The sequence below is a fragment of the Poecilia reticulata genome, linkage group LG4 (assembly GCF_000633615.1).
Source record: "Poecilia reticulata strain Guanapo linkage group LG4, Guppy_female_1.0+MT, whole genome shotgun sequence".
NCBI classification, from domain to species: Eukaryota; Metazoa; Chordata; class Actinopteri; order Cyprinodontiformes; family Poeciliidae; genus Poecilia; species Poecilia reticulata.
In genome coordinates, this window is record NC_024334.1 from 9,270,917 (window position 1) to 9,288,300 (window position 17,384).

The 17,384-nt window shown below is 39.2% G+C and overlaps 1 protein-coding gene across 1 annotated transcript in view; it reads right to left on the reverse strand.

Moving 5' to 3' along the window:
- Nucleotides 1-17,384, reverse strand: part of LOC103463403 (adenylate cyclase type 1-like) — a 48,044-nt gene that overhangs the window by 17,683 nt on the left and 12,977 nt on the right. The window contains exons 3-9 of the mRNA XM_008406721.2: nt 16,962-17,080; nt 14,024-14,135; nt 7,446-7,573; nt 5,112-5,270; nt 3,669-3,810; nt 2,910-3,065; nt 406-600 (exon numbers count right to left, since the gene is read on the reverse strand). Coding sequence (XP_008404943.1) covers nt 406-600; nt 2,910-3,065; nt 3,669-3,810; nt 5,112-5,270; nt 7,446-7,573; nt 14,024-14,135; nt 16,962-17,080 — 1,011 coding nt within the window. The remainder of the gene's footprint in view (nt 1-405; nt 601-2,909; nt 3,066-3,668; nt 3,811-5,111; nt 5,271-7,445; nt 7,574-14,023; nt 14,136-16,961; nt 17,081-17,384) is intronic.

The following is a 17,384-nucleotide window of genomic DNA, read 5'->3' on the forward strand; positions in this document are numbered from 1 at the left end:
TGAACATTTTAATTCCTCTAACCAGTTTCACAAACCGACAAGCCGGCCTGCGTCTCCTTTATAACACTACCCACACACACACACACATATGAGAAGAATGTCACGTGTGTCGCTCAGACGTTCCCAAATCATTATCTGAAACCCCTCCTGAGAGGGTGGGTGGATTCTTCATACACACACACACGCACACAAACACACACACACACAGACAACAAGCGTGGGAGAAACAGAATTATAAACTGTGTAGGGCATGATGTGCGGGAATGAGACAGAGGGAGGCAGATCATGCAGTCACGAAGCAGTTTTCCTCATGTGTAATAAGGAAAAGTTCATATTTGATGTATGAGTGTGTGCTGCTGCAAATGTAAAGCAAATGTTTCCCTGCAGGTGTGTGCATAGCCTCACCCTGCGCTCCCTGTCTCTGCTACTGTAAAACAGGGTGAAGTGGTTCAGATCCGATGTCCCAGACTCGGTCTGCCGCGCTTCGATGAGCCGGCCGATGTAGCGATTGACTCGTGTGGCCGGGGAGTGCTGCACAGCTGTGGCCGAGAAGGATGTCYGACTCTTCAGCTTCTCCGATGCGGTCCGCAAGGCTCGCCGCTGTCAGACAGGAAAAGACAGCGCCATCACTCAATGCACAGGTGGGCTTCAAATTGAAAGTCAGGCACACAGATTTAGAGCTTGGTCAGCAAGAGTCAAATATTGTTCTCTAAAGGTAGGGATTTTTTTTTACATTGCTTACCAAATTGTCCAAGAATAAGGTAACTTAGGATAATTGAGTCCTTCAACAAAATTTGTAATGTAATGTAAAAAAAACCCCTAAAGTAACTCAAATAGACATTGCCTTAGTAACATGCCTCAGTTTGCATGTTACATGTTGACGTCTATGTCAGGACAGTTGGAAAAAGAATGAATAAATCTAGGTTGAAGGAGAAAACCTTTTCTCTCTAAATAGAAATGGCAGCAGGGCTTCATTTTACAAAGTTGCATCTGAATAAAACACAATACTTCAGAAATACTGTTCTTGGGACAGATCAGACTCAATAGATATGCTTCACTGCAATTCAGACCACTATGTCGACAGAAAATCAAACGTTATATCAGTGCAAACACCTCATACTAACTGCCAAGCACGGTGCCAAATGATGGGGTCATTTGAAGTTTTTCAGCTACAGGATCAAAGTGTTTTTCAGTCATTGAGTGGACCATGAACTTCTCTGTATACAGAAGTCTTTTTGAGTGAAATATGTATATGTATATGTATTTGTATATGTTTTATATGACTAACAACTAAATCCTCGTCAAAAGTGGTCCAAACTCTGGAGCACAACACGTCTAAAACAACCAGGACAATAAGGTTAAGTTTTCAAAAATATTGCATATTTTTGAAAACTTAAAAATATGCAATATTTTTTAACAATGCCCTGTTGAAAAAAATAMATTTTTCAACAACAAACCAACAACAAAAAATTATTTAAAAACTTCTAGAAGAAGTCAGAATAGTTATATTTTAACAAGTCACTGAAATTAATATTTTTTAACTCGAAACGTCACTTAAGACGACACTTTGTTTCAATCTCAACACATCCCAGTGTTATAATTCTATGCTAAGCTCTTCAGTGTCACAATGCCAGGATTTTGTCTACTTGGATAATCATGTAACAATGTGCGTAATGCTATTAGAGGAGATGATACCAGACTGTGGGTGATTACCAGCACACATAATGCAACGTCATCAGAATCGAGAGGTACTAATAATCTGGCCGAGCTCACGCAGCTGGACGGATTAAAGGTACTGGGCTATTTCTGACGACCAGACATTGTGATGCAAAGACCCCGACTGACCGACCCACAGAGGAACAAGCCATCAAACTGAGTTACTGCCGTGTTAAGAATCCAGATGACTTTTCTAAAAGCAAACTTAATTCAGTAACAAATGCAAAGCACATAATAAGATGCACACTTTCCAAAAAGGTCCACTTTTCTTGCATGGGTCCATAAAATATTCTCCCAAAAATCTTCAACATTTGGTGTATAAAGTCATACTCTAGTCATATTCTAATTGCTTCAAATATTACCTATAAGTGCTATACTTTGGATGCTATGAATGAGACAGGATTTGAGTGCTGCAGTGTGTGAGCCATTTGTTTATTCAAGACATTGTTTGTTTACATCATACCTCAGTACTTGCTGCCTTTGTCTGGGGTACTGATGTGTGTGTTCGTTCTACACAACTCTCTCATGGATGAATTTTTGCCTCTTCCCTTTTGTTGTTTATATTGCTGAAAAATGAGTCATATCTGAGGGAAGTAATATTTGTACTACTTCAGATATTGATATTGGTTGCTTTGTGATAAAACATTGATGCATTTTGGTGTAATTATGGCAGGCAGGCCACTCCTGTGAAGCTTATATGTGTTGTTTCCCAATCACTTGATAAACTGCTCAATATTTATAAACCTAAGGCAAAAATGCCTTAGAATTACSTTTATTTTTTTATTTTATTTATTCATGTCTTTATTGGAACATTAACCAATATCATGTCTTCTTGAAACTGTGCAGACCTACTTCATAACTAGTGTTGCCATGGTTACCTTCATATTATCATTGCTAATTTAACYTAGTAATACTAAAATAATTTTTAAAATTACACAACAAATTAAATGAGATTGTTGCAGAAAACATGTCTTTTACGCAAATATTATTTGGTAAAAACATTCATTTCTGCAGAGCTAAAGTGATGTGAATAAAGACATCTTGTTTCATCCTGTCCAATGTAATGTAGCGATGCAGTATGTATAATGTAAAAATATTCATTAATCTTAATSATAATGTTTAATCAGCCTGTGTGTACATTCGCAGGGCTAGAAAATGGAGAGATGTYGAGTYAGGCTGAGCAAGTCACATACCTTGTCGTCGTCCTCGCAGGTCATGACGTTAGAGAAGGGGATCTCRGCCTTAAACATCTTCCTACAGTGCATGAGCTGCACCAGCAGGTAGCACACTGTCTTGAACTTCATCCTCTTGGCTGGTTTGATGTCCGACAGGATAATCCCAGGAAAAATCTGAAAGTTGAGACAACAGGTGTGTTAGCAATAATAGTAAACTGGACCTATTTTAACTCCCATCTTTCCAGGTTCTAATATGAATATATTTGGAGTCAAAAAAAACTATTTATATGTCGTCTCTCTGCCTGGAAGCAAAACGATGTTTGCAGAGTTGTTTAAATTTAAAAATCATGATGTGTTTTATCTTCTTTTTCTGAATCAGAAGACTCAAATTTTACAAATCAGGAACCAAGTTTAAAATCACAAACAATATAAAATTGCTGTATATATATATATATATACATATATATATATATATAAAAACAACCAAACTAAGGCTACAAAACCTCAACATCTCAAGCTTTTGCTTGTGTATTTTTGATGATTTAAAACACTATGACACGCATACACGCGCGCGCACACACGCACATACACTGTCGGTGCACATGTKCAGTGTGTGAGAGACAGTTTTACTACCCATGTGTACGCCAGCTTAGCACATGCTCTGTCTCTCSCTCTGYATGAGAGGATTATTATTACTGTACGACACTGACAGCTGTGGCACTTCTCAAGTTTTTGTTGGTGGGTAAAAAGGARCATGAAAGAGGCGTTGAACCGTACTTTACGTCTGTGCGAAGGCACAATGAAGAATGTCTCGATATGGTGCTTCTGCAGGAAGGCGTGCCTCTCGTGGCCAAAGCCTGGTTCCACCTCATAGTCTCCGTTCAAACACTCCAGGGTGGTCCTCGTGATGTGCACTTTACTGAGAGCAAAATGAAAGTAGTTAGTGTTAAAAGTAGCCGCTGAGGTTTTAAATCATTTCCTTCCTCATTATTTTTATCAGGCTAATAGTCCCTCAGTTTGCTCAAAACTCTTCACAGCAAGAACATTTTCATCCTAATGACTCATTTAGTCTTATGTGGAGAGGTAAAATCTTGTTACTMAACATTGGACCAAACTGGGCCAAAGAGTTGACCTCATTTCACAGTGTTTTTAATGCAAATCTGCTTGTTACTGTACATGGGTTTTTGTAAACTGAAATTTATTACCAACGCTCAGCCCTGTTTCTGGTTCTCGACGCTGTATTTTTAGAGGAAAAATCCCACAAAGGCTTTAAATAATTTCAGAACATTATGAATAATGTGACTTCAGAAGGAATAAGACGTTTTATTCATATCTTTGGACATGTAGCTACACCAGTTGATTTAATATAGTCTCTTTGATTATTTCCCAAAGACAAAAAGGGGCTCAGAACTCGTTCCTGAGGTAACTCCTGTCCCACCTTGAACCAGTCGGTAGCATCTGTAGAATTCTGGTCATTTATTTAGCAATATTTCTCAACGAAAAAGATCCCTTAAATAAACAGAAACATATTGCCAGTATCATCAAAAGATACCTAATTAGTAAATAATCAATCTATGGCCTCAGAGATTTTTTAGAGAACATAAGGGAACAAACAGCATCATAATCAGGTCAGGGATTAAGTCGAGGAGAACGTCAGACCAAAGTTGGTCTGTTTGACATGTATGTTTGAACAAAAAAATAAAATAAAATAAAAAAAACTCCACATCATTCTGACCGCCTAGAATGAGACTTGGTGCCAGCAGCATCATGCTGTGGGGCAGCTTTGCCTCTGCAGTGACAGAGAATATTTTCAGAGTTGATGAAAACTGATAAAAACAGAAAAAAAAACCCATTGGAGCAAAGCTTGATCCTGTAGAGCCGGTTACACTGATGGTGATCAGTTAATCCAGTGCGTTTGATTAGCAGCACCTGGCTGCTAATTTCCCTTTCAAATTGAGTTGTAGCCGCAAGGGCGCAGTTATTCCTTTTTTCATACACAGCTTTTTGTTTTCCTAATTAGGAAATCCAGCTGCAGTCAGCAGTGTTTGAAGTACATCAACATCTGGCTAATCTCATTCATTTCTGACTTCCCGTAATTCTTTATATGGAGCACAACTTAAATGTAATTGAAACATTTAGAACACAGTTTTTTTTTTCCTTTCTTTTCCCTGTGAGTGCTGCTTCATTTCAGTCTGACAGGTTCTGACAGGCGGTACTGACCCAGGCAGCCCACCAGCCTCCATCACATTTGCCAGTGTGACATCGTTTGACCAGACATCGTACTGCCACTTCCTCAGGCCCAACACACCACACAGAACCCGTCCTGTATGCAGCCCAACACGCATGTTCAGATCCACTTCGGTTGCTTCCACCACTGACCTGTTGGACGACAGAAAACGTTGCAAATTACGCAAAATAAATGGAAATGATCATCGCTAACTCCGAAAAATTCTGATCACACACTCCTTCGCAGATTTGTAAAGGATTTGTTCATTTCAAGTATCACTTTTTAAAACTAAAATGTAACTTGGTATTGTTTCAATGCTTTAATGAAACTAAAAAGATAAAATAGAAATAATGGCTACATTTTTCTCCCACCCTCCTTCACTATGGCTTGGTTCAGCCTTAGTTAACGACTGCATCACTGTTTAATTTGGAAATAAAAGTCACTTCATCTCAGCGTGATTTTCTAGAACCGTTTTTAACTGTTTWAACAGTGCTGCATCGCTCTCTGCTTACTTTGCATGGTGTAGGCTGATCCAACCCCAATCAAGTACCCATTCACAGAAGCAGCATCCCATGGATTGCTTTTTTAGCTAAACTTAACAGTAAAATCTTTGGACATACTTTTCAAATCAGCATTCATCCCAGACAAGGTGAATAAACGACAAAAAATAATAATAAAGGGGACCAAAATCAGGATCAAAACATAGCAGTCTGCCCTTGTACGCCACAAATTTGCACATTAGTATTGTTAATAGTGACTTCTAACTATATATTTATAAATATATACATATGTAACCATCACTTTTAACTTTACATTGCAGTTCTTTTACAGTAGGCCTATAGCACTGTCTTATTGCCGAAACCTTTCCTCTCCAGTGAACCACCTCAGCATTTCATCGATATCTGTCACTTTCACGTGACGTGGAGCTGAAGAAGAAATTTGAGAGCAGCAAAGGCTTTACAAATGATGGGTTTGTGTGTTTATACAAAAGGAATGAAAAAGTAAAAGTGCCAGCCAAGTTAAAGGAGGGATGTGTCTCTCTCTCTCTCATCCACACACACGCAAATGGGTGAGTATTCACAGCAGAAGTCTGCCCTCTGAGATAAAGCATCCCTTCAGCTGCATCCCTCCACTCTGACACAGCAGCAGGGGACAAACAGGTAAAGGTGCCATTCATTTGTGTCAACGTGTTTGAAAGAGAATGTGTGCTGGTGTCCGTTTTTTTTTTTTTTTCAAGGTGTTTTTGGTTTCTCTGTAGTTTGGGACATCTTTAAAATTACTACAGAGACCAAAAATCTTTCAGGTTGTCTGTCACATACAGAGACACTCCCCTTTGTCCTTCAGCTGGCTTCAGCTGCCAGTCAGCTGTATACGACGCTGAGGAAGAGGAAATCCCTGGTAAAAAAGGGAAATGTTTTCAAACACCACATATGAATGTTTTCACTTTGAATCAGTTAGTTTGGTTTGGTCTGTGGCCATATTTGTCATATTTTATCCGAATCCATGGGAACAAATAAAGATCAGAATTAATGGAAATGGTACAAACAATATAATGCATTTGAATTAAATTACACTGTGCAGTCATTTGTGAAAGACAACAATAAACCAAAGAGCAAGAAGATGGCAACTATGACACCCTACTTAAAAATAGCATTTTACATAATTTGTACATATGTTTTTCAAAACTCCTCCAATAAGTGTAGTATTTTATATGTTAGTTTTTGTAAATTTGGGGTCAGATTTAAATATCATATAGAATAATTTTATTTTACAATTATTGCAAATAAACCGTTTTGTTTATTTGTTCATCCCTGAGACTAAGCAAGGTAACAGTAGATCTAACTCAAACTTTTTATTCACGGTACTCTTATTTTTATTTTCTCTTCTTATTTTCATGTCTGCTGACAAAATCAGTTTTATACTTTGATGAACCAGCAAACAGTTGGCTTTGTCACTGAAAACAGTATAATTTTCTTTATCTAAAAAAGATTTAGATTTAGCTTTCAGAAACTCGTCAAACACTTGTAGAAACTTGGTTTCTATCTGAGATTATGTACAATAAAACATTTTAATTTCCAGAAATCCCAGTGAACTTTGTCGTATTTCTCTCTTGGGTAGATAAACCTAGAAGAACATCTAAAAACTGAAATTAAAGGAACTGATTCAGTTGAGACAATTTATTTAAAAGAAAAGTCAAAGTGAAACGTTCAATTCATTATTTTCCTTCAAAGAAGAATTAATCAGTTTCCCTTAAGTAACACCTTCTGTGATGCCACGCGGGCCTGTCGGGGATGAATTTGTTTTCACTGTGGGTATTCGTTACTTACGCAATTGTATCAATCATATCCAATCCCATCTCCACACAGCAATGGGCATGGTCTGCCTTGGGTTGTGTAAGTCCTGACACACAATAGTAACAGTCCCCCAATATTTTTATGCGTCTGCAGTGATTCTCCTGCAAAGACATGAAGAAGAGTGCAAGGGAAGACTTAAAACATGAAGCACTTAGTTCAGTTCTTTGGAGAGACCGATTTATCCAAATTTTAAAACATGCAATATCCTTTAAATTGAAGTGGCTTCATAACTAATGAAGAACGTGTTGTTCATAATTGACATGATGTCAATGAGCAAAATTGCTGTGCAGCAAACATTTGGCTATTGCAAAATTATTGCCATTTTTACAAATAAGAATTCACTTGCAACTTTTAGATGAAGGTGCTTAGATGTGTTGTGCACACATCTAAGTCAAATAATGATGTAATTAGCAGGCAATTGCAGAGCTTGACAATACACAAAATGGTGCCAATATTTTCAATATTTTAGATTGGTGAATATTTAGCCAAAGCCATACCATTCAACTTCCAACTAAGGTTGGACGTAGCTTAATATACAAGCATCACCACCAAATGAAAACAGAATGACAATGACAACTCAACCACATCAGCTGAAAAAATACTTTTTCCCACTCATAAATACCGTTTTTTTATCTTTTCTGTGCCATTATCATTTCTCTATATATTTTGAATTCTAAAAAATATCATAAAACCCCAATTTTTTTTAATAAGTCCCAGTTCCAACCTTAAGAACCAATAACTAAATCAGAAATGTCATATCAATAGATGTCGTTTCACCTCAACAACTCAATAGTTCATTGACTCACATCCAAAAATGTACGTTTCAAAATTGATTCTCTTGGTTCAGTTGAAATCAAGGAAGAGGCAACTTAAAAAAACAAAAGAAAAAAAAAAACACTTGGGACAAAATTAAAATGCTTCTACATTTGTCAGCTAAATCTTCAACATCAACGAACATCAACTCTTTCCACCTGACACATGACTGACGCAGTCTACGAGCTGCAGCTGCGCCCCTGATCATGTAAATCAGAAATGGTGGTTGTGAAACAATTTGTGCGTTTGTTGTTGGGGCCAACTCTAATTGCTCCGACATGCTCTTGAAGTAGAATCCCGCCCACACGTTCCCCCGACAGATCCTTCTATTTGTCACAGAGCACATTGTGCGCAGAGCTGTGGAAGTCAGACCACGTACAAAAATAAGCTCACACCTTAGCAGCACATTACCAGTCAAGAAAACACAAAACAGCCGCATTCTTACATGTGAACACCCTGTACTACACTGTACTTCAATTTGGTTTCATGCACAGGGTTCCCTGTCTCACTCGGTTATCAGACATAATGATGGCAAACCCTACAAAGCTTCCCCTGCAGGCAGCCTGTGAGTGACAAACACACATACGTGCACGCRAAACACCCACGTGCACACAGATATAGGGAGGATTCATGGCGACTGCAGGGTGAGAGGCAGAGATGAGAAGAGAGAAGACGGGGTGCTCTGGTTTTTTTTGCTCACGGGAGCAGAAAGATGTTGGCGTGGGAGGATATGAGAATTCGGAACGTGGATGATTATCCCTGCCCAAGGATCAGAAAAGTGTGTTTGTGCGTGCGTATTTGTGCATCTGCGTGAGAAGAAACGAGAGAGGAGTCGTCAACTGACGGAAAGATACGTCTCAGGAGAACAGGAGCACTGTTTGCTTTCCGGGAAAAAAATAAATAAAAAATGGAGAGTTTAAACCTGCTGACTGAGAGGCCAGGGTGATGCACGCCTGCCTTCACCTGTCACCTGGTGGAAGGTTTTGTTTAGGTTTGTATCCATGGTGGTTAAGTTTAGTTTAAACCCTGAGGGAACAAATGTGTCGTGTAGCGTACAACAGTCAAGCTCAGCAGCTGTGACAGAGCTGGTTTCAAAGCAAATTTCTCTCTGGCTAACGCGACAGGGTATAAATCTCAATTAGGATGCAGCTGCTGCACACATGCATGCAATATATCCTCATCACAAGATGTCCATAATGTGGGTTTGCAGAGCATTAGTTCAGTGCTAGTGAGTCACATATCGCCTTATATCTTGCTCTCTCTGCCCCTTCAGTCAATCTCCCTACGTTAAGCCCTGACTGATTGCGGCAATGGAGAATTAACTCAACGGGGATTATTCTGCAGATCATGTGACTTTGCCCGGTGTGCATGTGCATGGTTGTTGTAAAATAGGAGTAAACCATCTGATGAGATCTTCTGGCCTTGAGGCAGGAGAGGTTAGGAGAAAGTTCTCAGTGAGCATTTATTCTTATGATTTGTCTGGACCTGTATAAAAACAGCATTATATCTGCACAGCACAATTAAAATAAATAATTACGCCAAGCAGTGATAGGTCAAACCAGTAAATTATATGGACAGGGGCCAGCTGAGGTGACATCTGGTTAGCATGCCTCCTGGACGCTTCTCTGGTGAAGTGTTTCAACCATGTCCCACTGGGAGGAGACCCAAAGGAAAACAAAGTACGCACTGAAAGGACTGTTCTTCTCGGCTGACCTGGGAATGCCTTGGGATTCCCCCGAAAGGAGCTAACCCAATAGACTGGAGAGAGGGAAGTCCGATTCTCTTTGCTTAGGCTGCTGATCCTGTGACTCTCCCCCGGAGTAAGCAGAAGAGGGAGGGAGGATGGACGGACGGATGTCAGATAAGATTTTTTTGCCAACTACTCATTTTCACTCAGAACTTTTGTTTATATCAACATGTGGCATGTTCATTTTAAACTGTAAATGAATGAAATAGACAAATAAAGAGGACATAGAGTCAAACAGAAATGCTCGTCTGAAAGGATTTGAATGTGGTTTTAAATAATGGAAATGACATTTGGTAGAGAGCCAAGTGGAGAGAATGGAAAGTAGTGCATCTTAAGGCTTTCAAGCTTGTTTTTGTTCTTATATATCACTCAGTGTAAAGCTTTCTCGAGCGTAGGCATTTTCTCAACCAAGTTCAGTCGTCCTTATAAACGGAGGAGGCTTTTCATTTCACTGCCACTTCAGATGCACGGCTTTTAATGAAGTTCTATAAAAAAGTGAACGTCACGACAGAGAAAATATCCTTCTGTTCAACAAGTAGGAGCAGAATAGACCTCCTGTTTAGCAAGTTACAGACTTTACTGCTCATAGCAACAAGATGAACGTGGCGCACACAACGAAGCGGCTTGCACAAAAATAAAGCTTTTGAGGTTATTTGACCAATCTGGACTATGTTAGTTATTACAGGTCAAAAATCATGATTGCTTTTTGTTTGGCACCACTTTTTGAGTTTTAATCACGGTTTTATGAAAATATATTCATAAACCTATGTGGACTATGTGTAGGCTCACATAGTCCACACAGTCACAAGAATGTTGACCAGTCAAAGGGTGACTCATAAGATCTTCTTAGACTGTTTCAGAAGATAGGGTTTAATACAAACCTCACAGCAACACATTTTCTTATAAAGACAGAAGCAAACCCACAGAAAAATGTGTTACACATCAATTTATAAAAGAATAATGTGAATACTTGCTTTAGGATACCAGTAACTTGTAAGGGACTGGCAACCTGTCTAGAGAGTTATCCGCCTCCCGCTGTATCGCAGCAGGAATACCCTCCTCCCTGCAGCTACAACCAAGACGAGACTTCTTTAGAAAATATGTGGATAGATGGAAACAGCGAAGGCGATGTTGTGAGGTTTTAATTTATGTAAGTCGATGAAATGTCCTCTGAGGTGACCGAAAGGGGAACGTGTGTTTGGCTRTGTGTGGCTCATGCAGTTTTAATATGATTATAGCGGTCTGCCGGCAGATAACCTATCTCTCACCTAATCTCCTTTCCTGGAGAACAACACTGCGTTGGCTTACTGGTGCACAGTGTGTGCTTCTGTGCACGTTAACAGTAGTCTCGGTTGGGCCGCGTCACACACACATCACACACATGTTCACGCACTCGCACTTAAAACAATCCTCCTCCTCAGCCCTCATCTCTCCTCTGTGAAAATCAGCCTTCTCATMTCCACTTCTTGACCTTCTTCAACTCCTCTTCCTCCTCCTCAGTGTCAGTCAGTATCTCCAGCCTTACTTTCACAATTTGGATCAATACATGCGTATATGGCTTGGTATAATAAATGAGTTCCAGGACTCAATAATACATTCAGTTTTCTTGGAGACGAACAGCTCACTGAAACACGAATTCACTAGCTGCCTCCATGGCTGTGGGCTGAGYAGGATGGCTCGGTGACATTACTTCGTAACAAAAGTTATAGAAGAAAGTTTTCAATATTTATTGTCAGCTAAAGTGCACAAATAAAAAAAAATCTGCACCCCGAGYACAGACRGTACAAATAAAACTTCAGCTCTTGCAACAGCCCCAGAATTACCTGAATAAAATAAAATGGAAAGAATTGTTTGGATTTGGAATGTGTGGACAGTTTTAAACTACATTCTTATTGTCAGCAGACAAAATCAGTATGAAAAGCTCTTTAGAAAGCRATGATAGAACTATGCACATTTCAGATGGTATGTTCCAATATCATATTACATTTGTTTAGCTAATTGGAAAAGAAACTACTAAAGCAGACCAAAGAGTAGCAKATAGTACAGAAAGTCCTGTTGGTTTGCCAAAAATGCATTTAGCAAGTAAGTTGGGTAGAACACAACAGTTTTCAAAGTTGCTGAGTTTTCAAAAAAATACACAGGGTTTATGAAAAGTGTTAACATTAACAACTTATTGCATTTTGTCAGATTACAAAAGCAAAGCTTAATGACGGAAAAATGTCAGTTTTTAGTATTTCTTTACAGACGAAGATCTGAAACATGCTGTGTATATGGTCTTGTCTTAGAAAATAAAACTTTGTCTTGTTTACTRGGAAGAATGAACTGATAATAAAGGTTCCTGAGTAGGTGGTTTTATTATGGAACTGGTAACGTAGGTTTCAGAGGAGATGTTTTTCTTCTCCTTTCCACARAAACTCCTTTGAACCGGATTTGATTTAGGGACAGAGGTAGAAATTAAACAGAGATGGGTTAATAACTACCTACAGGAAGGAGGTGGAAGGCTCTGTGTATGTGACTGAAAAGATATAAAAGAAGAATTAYTTGTGTTAAGGTTCACTTCTTCTTCCTTCTTCTTCCTCTTTCTTCTCTACCTCGTTCTAGCCTGATCTCTGATTTTTCAAAATAAAATATCTAAAGACAAATGTGCATTTCTCTGATAGACTCAGTGTTTCACTAATTAGAAAAGAATATTTAATTATAGTCTCAACCCATTTTATCTTAATTCTGTGAAATCCATTCAAGCCTARCTTCAAAAGTTTCCTGTTTGCAGTCTGTATAAATACAGTTGTTCTGTGAAGGAGAGAAAAGAGAACATCGACMATTTTTGAGTAAAATGTTAGAGAAACTTCTTCTGGATCACTTAAACTCATTTAACCTTGCAGAATTCCAAAACAAAAAAAACACATTCTGGGATAAGAGCTCATCATATCAAAGGAAATGCACTAATAAAGATTGCATATGCCTTCAGACTCATCAGATTAAACAGAACTTTAGCTGCTTTTTTGATTCTTTTAACCACAGCACCCTATAAGACAGAGGTTCCCAAACTGTGGGGCGTGTGCCCTAGTGGGGGCGCCGTGCCATTGCAGGGGGGGCGCGGGAAGCCGTCTGGATGAAAAAACAAAACGAAACATTGAAGTTGTATGTGCTGGGTTTTTTCCTCAGAGTGGCCAACTCTCTGTTATTTTTATGTAAATTTGATACAGTAGGGGCTTCCAAACTTCCCATATATGTGTCCCCTGTCACTTTTATCAGCAGTTAAAACTTTTTAATCCGTTGTTAACATGTGGTAACCTGTTTTTCCGAGCTGCATTTAAACGCAACATGAGCGCTACGCGCACCTGCTGCTGCTGYGCAGAGCTGTGTTAGAATCATGGCAGCAAACCAGCAAAAGCAAAAMACTTTTCACAGTATTTCCCCCAAACTAACCGACTGTTGAGTAAAGCTGTTGGATGCAGGTAAAGTTAGCTAAAAGATGACTAGCTAATATCAATACATCACCTTAAACTTGTTAACAAGTAGCTTGTAGGCTACTGGTGTTGTTGTCTACGTACATTCATTTTGCCCCCAAAAAAGTCGACCCCCACTTCCCCCCTTTCTTGCAGAATGGGAGTCTCAGAATCATCTTTCTCAYACGCCTCGTTCAGCAAGACAGCAATTTGTAAGCCATAGGGGGGCTCAGAAAATGTTTGGAAACAACTGGGGGGGGCGCAGGAGAAAAAGTTTGGGAACCACTGCTGTAAGACATACTTAGACATTGAATATCCTGCAATTGTCAGCTACTTTTTTTCCCCAACAATAGAAAATAATAAGGGAAATTGTTCAACTGATCTGTGAAATGATATTTTCATATCAAACATTTTTAYATTTTCATCAGGCTGACAAAAACTTGACTGGGACTCTTATAGCTCCATCTGTTCCATCTCTTGTTTAAATTTCTTTATGTTGTCATTGTCATTTGAAGCCAGATGGGATAATCAAGGCAACTTACCGTTGCCAGTTCGTCAAACTTCCCAAAGAGTTCATTCAGCAGCTTGACCAGTTCCTGAGCAGTGCACTGAGAAGCTAAGCTGGTGAATCCCACAATGTCTGCGAACAGGATGCTGGAGGAAAGAACAAGAAGACATTTTAATCTGCATTTTATTCCTCCCTAGACTAACTAAAGYACTTGCTGTTTTAATACAAAAATGTCAAAAGAGAATGTGGATAGAGCGTTGTGCTACTGTGCTGTGTTTCCCATCCTTGCAGCTAAACACACAGATCACTTTGAAGCAAGAGTAATTGGCTAACAGTGATCAGCAATGAAGCAAACAGCAAGTACTATAATCCAATCCCTGATAAGTGAAGGCGTCTTTTAGGCCAGCCGCTAAATCAATTACGGAGCTGAATTGCCTGCTGCTGGCTAACTGAAGTAGTGCACGAAGTAGGTGTTGAAAACCACTTAGCCCCTCATTCATTTGCTCAGAGGCAGCCCAGATGGCAGCAAAACAAGGTGTTATGGATCTTATTGACTCGGTGGAAACTCACTGCTCTCAGTGGAGCATGCATCAAAGCTTGAGTGGGATTTAGCTTAATCATGATAATTGACTCTCGAGTTCTGAGACACCTCATCCAGAAAAAAATACAGGAAAGTACTCTGTCTGCATCATCCGTGTAAGGTTAACATGCTGGCTCGGCTCTGCATATTTCCTTTGTGTTCTTTATGCGGAACAGATTTCAGGTGGTGGAGCAGATTTGGGGTCCTGGTGCCTATTTGGACACTAGTSTCAACTGAATAATTGTATATAACTAACCTTTTTATCAATGTGTACATGTTTATGAAGTAACCTATTAGAAACAAAAAGCGCTGAAAAATATYAATGTTCAATGGYATAGTTCTGTGTTTTGTAATAAATAATTTCAACCAAGTTCTGGTTTTGTTGCACATGTGATAATMTACTGTATTCACCGCATGTGTAGACTAAGGAGTAGGGTTTGGTTAAAACCTTGCAGAAGASTGTGCTCTGGATTATATCATATTGATTCATAAAAATCCGGCTTTTTATGATCCATTGTTRAAGCCCCACTTTTGTTAGAGTTGTTAATAGGATGGTTTTGAGAAACTTTCTCGTCCAAACACATCAGAGTGAAGCACGATTTCAGATCCATCCAGATAAATGGTGCCAAACTCTTCTCATTCTTCCTCAGAGATTACAGTTATTGCTGCATTTTCATGTAGAAGACTTTGGTTTTTTTTTTTTTCTTTTTCCCCTTCCTGCATCGTGACTATGTCAACCAAGCTCTTTTTGCTGCTTGGAGCAGTTGCTTTGGAGCCTGATGTWTGCAAAGCTGGGATCACGACCGTCGCTCAGCTGAAGAGCTCTGTTGTATAATATTTCAATGAATGGTTCCGTGCTACAGGTCATACTGATGTGTGGATGGTGAGGCGAGAGCAGCAGGGTTGGCCAAGTGCATGTGTGATTAAATGTTCTCAGGGAAACATCAAAGGGACCCTGATCGTGGGTGTAACCCCCCGCACAGCTACATAAAGAATATTTTTCCTACTTTTTTTTTCTTTTCCTAAGCCCTGTTCTGATGCGTGTGCTTGCAGCAGAGCCCTGGAGGCGAGCAGGAGCTAGCTTGCTGGAAGAAATAACRGGATATTTGGCGGCGTGCCAGTGTGGTGGCGAGGCTGCTCGCTCCCATGTTGTGATCGCAGAGGAGATGTGCACTCAGAGCTAAAATGATACAGGCAGACAGACAAGAGTTGAGGACTCCCTCTTGACAGAAGTGCTGTTGATATGCTACCTAACACTCGACTCCTACACTAAGCAGCACTAATGCACCTCTCCTTTTCTCTTTACCGCCTCACTGGAATGAAATCAGCTCAGAGTCGGGTCAGGTTCTCACACTCTATGTCAACTGTGAAGTAGAGGGAGCACCAAAAAAAAGCTAATTAAAAATACAGGGAAAGACCAGTGTTTATTGTATGCCTCAGGTAATGCTCYTTTTACGTTCTCTGGTCATTTGCTCAATTATGACAGACAGGCGGTTAAAATAAAGTCAACTGTTTGCACAAATGTAGCTTTTTTGGACATTTGCCTGTATTTAAAGATAAAAATGAAATAAGAAAATCTGATCCATCTGTCCGTCCATCCATCCATCCATAATTTAACCTATAATTTTTTTTACAGGTTTCTTATTGAAACCATAAATTATGTACCTTGAATTAAATAAACCTTTTGATTTGTTTCAGTTTTTTTTTTTATATCGTTCCAGTTTAATGTTACTTAATCAATATACAGAAAAGCTTAAGTAAATTGTTAAAAGCCCAGAATTCTGATAACTTTCATGCCCCGGAAGAGTGGATGTSAGATTCTAACTGACTCAAATGCTACATGCTAATGCTTCGAAATGATGAAGTTTATGCATATTTCTAAAAGCCGCCATAGTTTAATAACACTCCTTCAATCTTTAAAGACAATTGTTTTGTTCCCTTTGAGGGAAAACAAACTTCTTTCTCTGCAGCTCATGTTTGTTTTGGTAACTGAACACGTAGTCTGTTATTCTCTAACTTTTTTGCTCTGGTTCTGAACTCAGACCCCTCAGGGGAAACATCTGCTTATATCTTTACCAGTTAGTCTCTAACTGTTCCTGCCTGCTGGTGGTTGCTTAGCTCAATGATTCTTACATTGCACTGAGATGCAACACAAAAATCAGCTTTGGCATTATGTTTGACAGCCAGGAAGATGAAGCAGAAACTGAAACAGGAAGAAGTGTCAGAAATTTCAAATTTAAGAGACATGACTACTCTTCTTAACAACTGTTGTTAAGTAAGTCTATGTAAATGCTTGGTCTGATTTCCTCTCTGATTGGTAAACCGCAATGTGACACCTGAAATGAAAACACTCCCTGTGCACACCTCCTGAGTTGTCATGACATCCCCATACCTGACATTGTCATGGCGCTGGATGTAGATCTTGTGAAAAATTCTCTCTGGTGGCTTCAGGAAGTCCTCCTTCATCTCCATGGCAACATTTCTGGGCAGCAGGCTCATTAGTAGACGCTCCTGAGGAGGGAGGAGGCGAAGGCAGAAAGAAGGCAGTGTTAGGACTTCTAACTGTATTAAACRAAGTCACCAAGAGTTGTCTCTTTCTCGCTGAAGATGTGAGGATTTTATTTTTAGAAATGTAGAGGAAAAAAATTGTTAAACACTGAACTCTTGAGGAATAGTTTCAGCATATTTGCCTTATACAATGTAATCCCCATCTGTGACTGTTTTCATTTGTCAGTGAATTTACTTTAAAATTTTTGATTAAGAAACTTAATGTTTTTTTGTTTTTTTTCTAAATATGCATTATCTATATAAAATT